At 30.7% G+C, this 13,353-nt stretch overlaps 1 protein-coding gene across 1 annotated transcript in view; it reads right to left on the bottom strand.

Moving 5' to 3' along the window:
- Positions 1 to 13,122, bottom strand: part of LOC108693557 (laccase-4-like) — a 59,933-nt gene extending 46,811 nt beyond the window's left edge. The window contains exon 1 of the mRNA XM_018202557.1: positions 13,014 to 13,122. Coding sequence (XP_018058046.1) covers positions 13,014 to 13,122 — 109 coding nt within the window. The remainder of the gene's footprint in view (positions 1 to 13,013) is intronic.
- Positions 13,123 to 13,353: the final 231 nt, after the last annotated feature.

Genomic DNA, 13,353 nt, shown 5'->3' with positions numbered 1-13,353 from the left:
TTCCATTCTTTCAATTATTTATTTCTATAAAATAATAAGGGAACGTTTTAATTTTTTAGACGAAATTTGCAAAATTTATGACATTTTATATATTAATAAATAAATAATTTTAAGAACATTTTTGTTACATCTGAATTTCCTCATTTATTTCTTTAGCAACATAGTTATGTTCAAAATACATTTAATGTTATACATATAATAAACATATAAACTGAAAACTAAACTTTAGAATGAAAATTTTGAATTAAAAATTTGATATGTTTTTAAACTATTTAATAAACGTTATAAAACCGTTTATAAGACATTTGTAACGTCTATTTAACGTTTTTTTATAGCATAAAAAAGTTTTAGTTAAATGTTTTTTAAGCGTAAACTGTCTGCTTGTATTATTATTAATGCAAGCATCGTCGATCTTATATGTCACAAAACGCTCGAATCACTTTCTAAGCTAGTTAAACAATCTATCTGTTTATCAACAATTATTAATCAATACATCAATTATGTGTTAATATTCATAAACATTAATTAAAATCAACACGTGATTGCTGAGCATTAAAATAAGATTTCTGTTATTATTCGTCGTAATAAAGGAAACAGTTCTTAAGAGAAATATCAGCAATCATACAAGACTGTAGGATTGTATTCAGGATTGTATTCAAACTAAAATTTACTTGCGATATTCTCGGCGTTACGCCGATTCTATAAATATGGAAACTACTCAGAAATATCATAAACAATATCGTGCTTGGCTGATCGTATCTTGTTAAGAAGATTCGCATAAATCTAGTTAGTTAATCTAATATATTCGTTTAAATGATGCATTAAAACGCACGTAAATAAATTACTTCTACACATAAATGTCGTGCTTTTAATTATCGATACGGTCGGATTATTAGCTAGTTATTAATTGTCATTCGACCGTTAAGAAAGGCGAATAGAGCTGCACGAACCAGAGCGAACGAACTTGGATTATCGGTACGCGTCATACAATATCGCTGCAATTTTCCAGCTGTTAAAGTCAATTTTCTTCATTTATCAAGCAAGTATTCACGGCATAGTGCGTATTCTGAAGTGAGTGTTTGGATTTGCTTCGCGATTCAGTCGATTATTTATTGCTCTCTATCTTGGCAGGCAATTATTTTCCGTTATTTTCCAATTATCTGCATTACTACTTGACTACTCGGTTCAGGATAAATCATTACAGAATTTGCTGCACATCAAAAGAGGTGGATCGTTAAGTCATTAAAAATGAATGAGTGTTGCTAATCACAGAAGAAAATCTGCTTCAATGTAAGAAAGTATCCTCTGTTAACTTTACATAAAAACTACACATAAAAACTATACCGTAAAATGGGATAACTTTCGTTCAAAATTTTAATGCTCAAATAGTATGCATATTAAAATCGGAACAAGATATCTTAAGAAACTTCTTAAAACCATCTTATATTTCAGTTTTAAACATGCGAACTGTCTAAACATTTTTTTAATTTGGAAGTTACTCCATTTTACGGTAATACAAACAATAGGAAATATAAATATACTTCTAATATTAAAAAAATTCAAATACACACACATGTTAAGTTTTAAACAGTAATTTGTGAACTAAAATTATATACATATGGGTCAGGTTCTCGTTATATAGATCAGATTGAAATTTGCTGTACTATCATTTTAACGGTGATGATTACTACAACCATTTGATGTACCATTTACTGTCCGGCAAACGTGCAATCGCATTACTAAATGAGCCACGAACGCGCGTTGGTGAAGCGTTACTTTCAGTCGCTCGAGGAATTCATCCGCATCTATCTGTAGAATCAAACGATCTCCTTCGACGATCGATCTGCGCCGCTCTTGCAGGGAGATACGGTCGCAAATTGAAATCCATTAGAATCGATTTTCCTGAACGGAAACAGGACTCGGACACGAGATACGCGTGACGTACCAATAGCACGTTCGCTCATGGCAGGTTTCACCGTGATTACAATCCATTACCGCGACGAAACGCACCATAATGAGGAAGACTGATTCTTATGTAGCCACAGATCATTCCGATAATATTACAATAATGTTATAACATTTCAGAAATATTTCAGGAACATTGCAAATATTGCAGCAATGCGGCAACAAGCAATGCGGCAACAAGCAGTGAGACTGTCGATCGTATCGTAATTCTACACACAGTCTCGTATCATAATTCTACACACAAAAAAATACGTAACTTTTTTCAAATATTCATAGATATTCACAAATCTATTATTATAAATTCATCACAAGCATCATATTTATTCAAAATATATTCTAAATCCCAATAAGTTTAATATATACTTCAATCAAGATTATAAAATTAAAACAAATTCGATTTGTTTCTTGTAAAGTCATTTCTTCGATCAGTTTTATAAAATTTAAAAAAAGTAAATTCTAGTATATTTTATGTAATAATGAATTTTTCTAAAATTTGTGGTGGGTATACAGTAAAATTATTACGGAGAAAATATTCTTTGTTAAAGAGATATTATTGAAAAGGAAGAAAAGTAAAATGAATAATAACTTTCTTCAGCAACAGAATGATGATTTTCTATATGTACATTTGCTTAGAATCACGATACAAGAATACAAAGTTTAACCCAGATTCTTTGGTAGACGTATGGATCATAGAGGAACCGCAATCTCAACGACGATGACGGCGAGCGCGACGATAGTGAAAATCAGTCGCGACTTTAACCGCGATTTCTATCTTAAGCCTGATCTACATAAGATGTAAAACGTGGGTCGCAGGTCGCAAGACTAGAAACTAATGTATTTTAATTATAATATAGGACGCAGAGCGCAGGTCACAGGAAGTTTGGTGAACTTCAACTTTCGCGCGCGTCCTGCGTTCTATGTATTGCGATCTTTTGAATCTGTTCTTTTTCCACCCCAAGTTTTGAATTGAAGTATAATAAATTAGAATGAGACAACTATAGTTTGTTTCACTCTTAATTTATTGTAGTATTGCAGAATTAATTCAGAATTCTTTGAAAAAGAACAGATCTTTTATGAAATCTGAAATGCATTTTACTTGCGACTTGCGTTCTGTGTATTAAGTCCGATCTACATAGACTGTGTTGTACATAGACTGTGTTCCAAAATTGACTGCCAGTACTGAAAATCTATACTGCATGTAACGTAAACTGTAGCATTTTCAATGCTGACAGTAAATTTGGAACACAGTCATAAATGCAGACGCCGGTCGCAAGTGAAACGCGTTTCTGATTGTAATAGGCTATGTTCAGCACAGTTTAGTGATTCTTTAATACGATTGGTTCCTTGGTACACTTAGATTTTGCGAATAACTAGAGAAAGAACCAATCATATTAAAGAACCACTAAGCGCTAACTGATGAATTTTCTCTACTGAACGCAGCCATAGGTTGCAGACCGCAATACGTAGGACGCAAGACGCAAGACGCGAAAGTTGAAGTTCACCAAATTTCCTGCGTTCTGCATCCTATAATCTATTATAATTAAAATACGTTAATTTCTAATTTTCGGTCTGCGACCCGCGTTCTACGTCTTATGTATTATAGATCAGATTTTAAGTAGAATGCGGGTTCTAGAAACTAACGTAATGTATTTTAAATCCATTGTCACTCATCATTACAGACCTAGTAATACAGAAATTAGAGAAAACGTCATTGTTGTCTTACAATAGTCAGTTATTGTTCTATTATCGGTATGTGGACAATCTATTAGCTGTTATTTCTTCTTCGGAGATTAATTCATTTTTTGATTGTTTCAATTCTTTTCACTCACGCCTTCAATTCACATTAAAAGTAGATTCTGATTCATTAAACTTCCTTGACGTCACGATCAAAGGAAAACATTTAACCTTTTATTGATATCAGAAATTGATTTTTTCGGAAAGATTCCTAAATTATTTTTCGAATCATCCAGTTCCCAAAAAAAAAGGGATAATATTTAATTTGGTTTGACAGAGCTCTATTATTATCTGAATCAGAATTTTACCAAAAAAAATCTAACATTAATAATCAATATACTAATTGAGAATGATTATTCCCTGAAATTCATTTCTTTTTATACTATCATTGACAGAATCAGAAACATACAGTATGGAGGGATAGTAGTACATGATCGTATAAATCAAAATAAAAATGAAGAATCAAGGGTTGCAAACATCATGGTTTACAGTACCCTTTATTCCATCGATAATCGATAAATTAAACAAATTTAATAGAGAGGACATCAAAGTTTTTCATATTACAGTTCTAATAAATTGAATAAGTTTATTAAAGTTCAAAAGGATTCAAAATCAAATTATTCAAAAAACAATGTAGTATATAAGATTATGTGCAACGATTGTGATGCATCTTATATCAAACAAATGGATAGATAACTTAAAACTAGAATTGCAGAGCCGCAACCATATCCGTTGAAATATGTCTACCTATTCTATAATCACCCAACATAGGATGCAAGTAACATGATTTTGATTAGAATAACATCCAGATATTAGAAGAGCCGTATTACAATAAATGTTTAATTTCCAAGATGTTAAATATCAAAAAATAGAAAAACAATCTCAATCTGCAAACCAGATATCAAAGGTCTTCATATAGCGTATATATCGATTGTAAACAAAATTTGACATTCTCTCAAGTCTTTTTGTCAATCTATTAATCATCTCTCAGACATGGTGACAGTCTGCCTTACGGTTAACAACGTTCAAATAATATCTCCGGAAGATTTGACAGACACACATAGTTTTCACATTATACTGACTATTAAGTATATCTATTGTCCATTTAACTGACGTATTTTTCATTACATTCTACACTTTTTTATAATTTGAACGATGTATTCTTTTTACGAAATGATAACTGCGATCTCCCTTATAAAAATAAAAATTGGAGCGTAACTCGGATATAATGGAAAAGTAATAGAAGTGTGAACGAAACTTCTAGAAGGCAAAAATTGGAACAATGAAATGTAAAAGAAGCATTTACGCTTCTTTCACATTTTTCTCATTTTGATGTTTCAATTTTCGCCTTCTAGAAGTTTCGTTTACGTTTTTGTTACTCTCTCATATCTGATTACATTCTGATTTTTATTTTCATCAAGGCTTACGGGTGAGTATTTTATCGAAATGATTCGGTTATTTACTTTTTACAGAATTTTAATTAAAAAACAGCAATTTCTTTAAAGAATTTTATTTCAAGTTATTATTAATATTTTTAGAATTTTAATCAAGTAAAGATAATTTCCTTAAAGAATTTTATTTATCCAAATTAATTATTTATTCATTGGTGAAAGAATCTGTTTTTTATCAGATCTTCACAAAATTCTTAACAATCGGTCAGCGAATCGTTCGTGAATAATTGGTGTCTTCCATATAACATTTATCAGAATCGCTATACAAGTTAAAATACAAAATACAAGTTAAAAAAACACATTATATCATGGTTTTTTATTTCTGATGATGGTAACTAATTTTAAGTGTTAACAGAAGAATATCTGAGGATGGCTCAATCTAAGAGCTGAAACATGTAATAATATCTCATTTTTTCATTATGTATTTAATTATGTATCGTATTTAACTCCTATTAATAATTTTTACACGTTTAGATTTTAAAGAATCAATTCTTTGCTTTTTTTATCGTTATATTATTAATCGTTATGTTATTAACATATTTCAATTATAGATTATGATTGAAATTCATCTTATTATGGATAAGATTATGGATTATTTATTATTATTTCTGTTAGATTACGTAATCTAAAACAGTATCCTGATTGGTTGATCGGCTTAAGTTTACACCTTACGTATGCTGTTACAGAATTTTGTGTGCGGCAGCCCTTAAGCCTATAATAGTCATAAGCATAATTGATTGTAGTTGTAAATATTGTCAATCAAGTCGAATGTCGAGGAGAATATTTGACTGTGATTGGTCAATTCTTACAACTACAATCTTACAACTACGCTTACGACTATTGTAAAAGAGGCTTTACAATCTGAAATACGTTTTCACTCGCGACCTGCGACTTGCGTCTGCGTCTTATGTAGATCAGGTTTTATGCAGATCGCTTTATTTTTGCTCCATACGTCCACATAGTCGTTATCCTCGTCCGTCTGTAACGAGAATTGCAGAGAGAAAGAGAGGCAAAAGAGGAACCAGTCCTCAAGTTCAGTGACACGTGCATTTCGCGGGGCTTGTTTGCCGTGAAAAAGAATGACCGCATGTCACTGTGGCATGCGCGAATCTCGAGAACAAAATACTGGTTTTCGACTCGGCTTAAATTGTTGCCGTTTCACGGTTCGTTTCCTCTTTCGTACTACGAGCGGTTGGTATTGATATCGACTATTTTACGTAAGTCTATCAGCAACTAAACAGCAAAAACCTTAGAATTTTCAACAATCGAATGGCAAATGAGAAAAAGTGTATATACAGTGTATATACTACATCTCTACAGGTGCATGTAGAGATTTAGAAAGTAATCTGGTGTTACGGTACTTCATTAATATAAATTGGTTCGCGGAAATTTATTTATGAATGGCAGCGTGATGATGAGGCGGAATTTCGGAATTCGAGCGTTCTCGCAAACCCGTATATGGATCTAACTATAAATAACTCGGAGATAGCTTGTGTAATGTTGATTTTTTTCAGAAGTTATAAGTTTTTTCTGTAAGACGATAAAACGCATCATAAACCGCTTTCTATAGGCTAATTCTAATATTAGATAATCTGTATTTAAAATCTGTATATTATAATGAACTCTTTAACTACTAAAATGCGTTGTGCTCATTAAATTCGCACGTAAAGTGTATAAATATTTAAGCAAAAATTTAAGCAAATTATTACTTAATTAGCGCGGCTATCTAATAATTATCGAGTATAATCAAAGAAATCGACTTCAGAATAAATCGGTTTTTTTTTTGACGATAGAAAATTATCTTGTAAATCAATCAATTATTTATAGTCATTGGTTACATATGTATCGGCGGCCATATATAATAAACAAGCTTTAAAGAATAATTCCTAATAGGTTTAACTGGCAATCGCGTACGTAAGAAATTACTTGAAATGCTTTTAAGGAAAACACTTCAATTTGGACGTACACGATCTAATAAATCAACAAGTTTCGTTGCAATAGATTTATGTTTTAAAATAAAAAATTGAAGAACAAAGAGAATGATTTACGTAATTTACTAAAAATTAATCCGTTATTTTATGAATATTTAGATTCTTTTTCGTGGATTAATTGAAAAAATCACAAGATATAATTTTTACTATATCGTGTTACATGCAATGCTAAAATATTAAAACATCAGATCCTATAAATTTTCGACATTTTGTGTAAAATTTTAAAATACAGTTGTCCTAGAAAAAACAAAGAGAGAGAGAGAGAGAGAGAGAGAGAGAGAGAGAGAGAAACTGCATAATAACATATTTTAAAAAATCTCTTTTATATACAATATATTTTTTATGTCTAAACACAGGTATGTTATAAATAAAACCTTTTAATATTTGTTACAAAGTCTTCACTTTCCGTTTTCACAAAACAAGTTTAAGCTAAAATTTATTTTTTTTCTTTAGAAAGGAGATCTAACTGGTTAATTATCTGGCAATTAATTATCTGAATAAAATATAAAATTAAATGTATTTTTTTGCAAAGTAATCAATTTCACTTGTGGCTTCTCTCAACTTCTAACGTAAATTTATTTTAGACATTTATATAGCGAGGAAGAGGTCTCATATAAGTTACAGATGATTAACTTAAAAATTTTACCTGAAAAACCAGTCTGTGAATTAATGATTCGAGGTTTTACACTTTTCGTTCTTACAGCTTAATTGTCGATAAATACATTAATAAAATTTAGTGTCAAGTTTCTAAGTTCTTTTAAAATGAGGTATATTCAAAATAAAAAATAAATTTCTCGATCTATTTCATTTCTAAAAAACGTTTTCTAATCAAACATCGAAACAGTATTCCTTTTGTTTGATTTTATTCGGTTAATGCCCGTTTCTACCAATGTGGATTAACTTTAATCTCGGTTCAACTTACTCTTCACCTTTTTCTTATTCTTAAAACTAGAGAAAGATGAAGAGTTAGTTGAATCAAGATTAAAGTTACACTGCATTGGTAGAAACGGACATAAGAGGTTTAAAAATTTTTGCTTCATGCTTTATGCGATGTACTATTACTTGTTTATTTTAATAAATTTAAAACAGAATGCAACTACATGAGATATGAAAAACTTCGCTTGTACTTCCAAGAAATATTTTTCGAGTCTTGCTCATGATCGAATGATTTAATTTGGGACAGCAATCGAGTTCGGCGTACTGATAAAGTAAGGCAATAACGAAGGCACGAGCGGAAGGATCTCGTGTCGTGTGAATGGCTGCTGCATGTAGGTGAACAAGTTGCTTAGGTAGTCCACGGTGAACTGTTATATGCACTGGCATGCCGCCAGTCGTTCGTTGAAAAGCCATTTCTGGTGGCAATGCCAACGACGAAGGCGCTATGCTAGAACATTCGCAATTCCACGCGCCGAACTTGTTTCGAAGACTCCGATAGCAATCGAACGTATTCGAGAGATTCATGGTACATGTTTCCAAGTCTGGGAAATTGAGGCACCGAAAACATCAAACTGTTTTAAATTCAGTTCAGCAGACGCACGTTAGCGACGCAGCAAAAACTTGCATTTGATTTATTCACATTAATTTGTACGTGTTAAAATGAGAAATTATCACTTAAAACTTATTTATATCCACATTCATATCTAGATTTTCTTGCAATTACAATAATTTTTTTAGATTGTAATGTTCTTATTATTAAATTAACCATCATCTAATTTGAGATATTCAAATATTTTAGTTTCAATTTGTGATTGAATTTCAAGTCCAATAAACCGAATTAAAGTGTAATGTATAAAATTAATAAATAAAATTAAATTTATAAAACTGACAAATGTATTTGCAAAAATTTACGTATGATATTATTATAAGCTAAGATTCGTTGTGACCGAAAATAAAATATTATATATTTCTCTTAATTAATTTATTCTCATTTAAGTAATATCAAAATACATGCATACATAACAATAATATTTATGAATGCGAGAAAAGTGATTGAATTAACTCTAAAAATTAAAAATTTTTTTCATGATGAAAATTTCAAAATAAAAATTTCAAAATTTTATGTCAATAGAACTAAGATTTTCATTGTGTATGGAATTAAGTAAACGAGAAACCTTAACGAGTGTCAAGAAAATCATAATTTCATTTTTAATTTGCTTTGATTTATTATAAAAGTTATATATGCAGCAGCAACATAATTAAAAAATTCCGATGTGTTAGGCGAGCATTTCACAGACAAAAAACGTGTCCGAATTCCCAGATTGGAAGTGATCGTTCGACGTTCATGTTTCGCGGTAATTGAGATCGACCAATTTAGGATGTACGAACTGTCGATTCAATCCGTGCTGTTCTATCTAACCAAATTTACGAGATGTACTATGCTTAAATTGCGGGAAGGAACGAACCGATAACAAAGTAACGAATTATGCTGGAGGCTCGAAGGAGAGAACTGATGTGTTTCGGTCACGACTTTGTTCTCAGTGAACTTACCAAACGATCGAATATATTTTCTCGATCGAATCCCGGTATATCAACGAGTCGCTGGAATTTTGCACAAGATCTATTGTACTTTACTATTTAAAAAACGACAATGTCTTTTCCTAAACAAAAATGCTAAGCAAAAAATATTATATTATTAGTATAATATTTATGATACATTTTGGATATGTTATAGATAATTATTTTTTCAAAATTATAAATTGCTCTTTGTATAATATATTATTTAAGTAATTTATATCAATTTCTAATAATATCTTGATGTATTCAAATATTCCTGATAATACCTACTTATTTCTTAAATATCAGGAATATTATAATATTTTAATTTTGTTAAAATACTGTATGGAAATTTTAAGAAATAAGTAGGTATTATCAGGAATATTTGAATACATCAAGATATTATTAGAAATTGATATAAATTATTTAAATAAAGACAATATATATTATACGAAGAGTAATTTATAATTTTATAAATGGAATTTTATAAATGGAAAAATAATTATCTATAACATACGCAAAATATATCATAATATTATACTAATAATATGATAATATAATATTTTTTGCTCAATATTTTTGTTTAGGAAAAGACATTGTTATTTTTTAATTTAAATAGAATGATAAAATACAATGTGCAAAGATCTGTAAAATTTGAGTGATTAATTATATCTTTTTGTAATAATAAAATTTTTTAATAAGTTAACATCTTAAATTTGCTCATCGATCTTTAATGAAGTGTTTTTCTCATTTATTTTCTATTTTAAATACATACGAACGCAATGTTTTTTTAAGCTAATTACCTTCTTTAGCAGTATTTTTAAACGAGTATTGCGATTACAATCAACTATTTTATTTTTAAACATATCTAATATGCAAAATTATTTTCTCAATGTTGTTAACACAATAGTTGCCATTTCACCCTACATTAAACGCGTTGGAATTTATGTCTTACTAAAGATGCGTGTAAGAACTCGCTACTTTCTCTCTGCCATTCTCTATCATCATCAATCTCTATCAGTTAATTGCAATTGTCACGCAAGGCTGCATTATCGATGTCTTATCCAGTTTTTGTATTATATATAGGACATGTCGAATTCTTTACGATCGATCGCATTAGAAACCAAAAGGACAATTCTCATGGACAATTTCTTATGGTGAAATATCTATCGGAAGGCAAGAAGGATATGCGGATTAATCGCAATTGAAATATAAAAAGCCATCAATGGCTGTTAGCTACAAAAATAATTACCACTCGAGTATAGCAATTAGTCAAAGCAATCATTTTCATAAGTAGTGATCATGAGCCGTCTGTTACATTTTACAGTTACGACTTGACTGTAAATTGATCTTTAAAAGAGGCATTGCTTGAAAATCAACTATCGACCCGAATCTTTGTGGAAGTTACTATTTTTCAACGAATCTATGTCGAGTGCTGTTTAATTCGGAAATTATGTTGTTATAATTCTTTGATTTAAGTCGTGAAAGAGAAATAGCTTGTCAAAGCTAGTCGACCTAACGGTGTAGCGTATCACATGTACGTATCACATGTGCCATTTTGTCATTTCAGTTTAACAAATTTTTTTTCAAAAATTAGATAAAAGGTAAAAAAAAATAGATAAATAATAAAAATAGATAAAATAGATAAATAGATAAAAGTTTTATGATAAAATTCGCAAAATGCGATAGTAAAATAGTGAGTAAAGAATAAACTATTATCACATTTTGCAAATTGTGTGTAGTCTTAAGATTTGATTCATTGTATTTACAGTCTATTCTAATCCCTTTAATTTATTTCGATTTATATTTTGATATATAAAACATCGTAAATCTCTATAAATACTCTATAACATTTTTCAAATTTTTTTCATCTTTGAAATATGTATTTTCTAATCAAATAAAAAAGCATAAGCATATTAAGATATATAATAAAATTCGCATAAGAATATTCAATATAATTGAATATAATATTATACGAATTTAACTGATTTACTTTGTCCTCACTGAAGGTCTTATTTACATAAATCCAGCTTATAAATTCTCGGTCTAAGTACCGCTATTGCGTGGAGAACACTCCAAGAGTCAAGATATGTGGTACATCTTAAAATTTTTGCTATAAAAATAATGCTAATATAAAAAATACTAATTCAGAAAATCGTAGTTATAAAAAATATATATATTTATATTAATTAAATTATAATTACTTTTTCGTGGCATATCTTTCATTTCACAATTCATTTAAAAAAAGAAAGTTTTTTTTAGATTTTTTTCAAGAATACAAGTCAAAAATATAAAAAGTTTATATATTTTTCTAGTGCAAAAGTAAATACATTTTATGTATCTTCATATTCGTATTTTTTCTTCTACACTTTTCTAGTGCAAAAGTAAATCAATATCGTGTACCGAAAGCTAAAGTCAAGATATTGCTTGCAAATTTCTTTGTGCAACATAGCGCGGTAAACCACAAGCACAATATATAACACATCGGATTACGTTAGCTTCATTATATTCTTCATTATATTCTGTCTCGGGACATTTAACTCGCCAACTAAATCAATGTTCGATAGACACAACACCGTGATTCACTTGCATACTTGTCGTCATCTTCTTACGCATTTTGCATAACCCAACACTTCACTTTATTTATCAATATTATCGCAACCACCGAGAGTTACTTGAATATCTATATAATCACGGCGTAAGCAAGATGTTAATTATTAAGAAGGTAAATACATGAGAAAAAAAAAGAGAGAAAACAACAAAAAAGTGAAAGAATAAAAGATAAAAGAGAAAAAAGAATGACATCAATGATTAGATCTATTTAATAGGAAAAGTAAATAGAAATCAGTAAGTAAAAAAGAAAAGAAAAAAACAATGCAAATTAAAAGTCTCCAAAAATAAAAAGAATATAAAAAGAGGAATAAAAAGAAGATAAAACAAAAATACCATACAACAAAAATGCCATAGTAATTTAAGAGAACTAAAGAAAATAATGAGCAAATAAGAAAAAAGATGAATAAAAAGAAATATGACAGAGAACAGGAAAAATATGATAAAGGATCAATGTCTGAGAAAAAGTAGAGTGTAAGAAAGAGATCAAGATACTTGATGGACTTTACAGCATGTCGGTCGCAAGAGGAAGGAGAAGAAGAAGAAGAAGAAGAAGAAGAAGAAGAAGAAGAAGAAGAAGAAGAAGAAGAAGAAGAAGAAGAAGAAGAAGCAGATAGCAAAACGAAGGAGGCGCAACGAGCGGCGCGCGAATGTGATGAAGATGGAAGGGGTTGTGGATGATGGGAGAAGAGGAGAACACGGGCAAGTAGCGAAAGCAGAAGATAAGAAGAGAAAGAGAGAAAGAACCAAAGCGAAGAAAATGACTCACCGCTCCTGGCACTGGCTGCTTGACGTTTGTCGTGTCCGGCGAACGTGCCGGTCATGTGGGCAAGCACTGTCGCGAGCACGACGAGTGCCCGGTAGCCGTAGAACCTCATGGCCGCCCTTTAACCGAGGATACCGAATTCGAGAAAAGAGAGAACGGTCAAACGAGATCGTAAACGACTCTCTCAGGACTCTCTACCGCCTCGAGCGGATCTGCTGAGCGCACTGCTGGCTCAGCGTCGACTGAGACGTACTTTGTGCTCGCCGCTCTATCAGCAGGACCGTCACTCCTCTCGGTACGTTTCACACCGCGGTCCGTGTGTATCCCTCGGGTAGGAAACTAC

Source organism: Atta colombica, unplaced genomic scaffold (assembly GCF_001594045.1).
Source record: "Atta colombica isolate Treedump-2 unplaced genomic scaffold, Acol1.0 scaffold92, whole genome shotgun sequence".
NCBI classification, from domain to species: Eukaryota; Metazoa; Arthropoda; class Insecta; order Hymenoptera; family Formicidae; genus Atta; species Atta colombica.
This window is presented reverse-complemented; position numbering and strand designations above follow the sequence as displayed.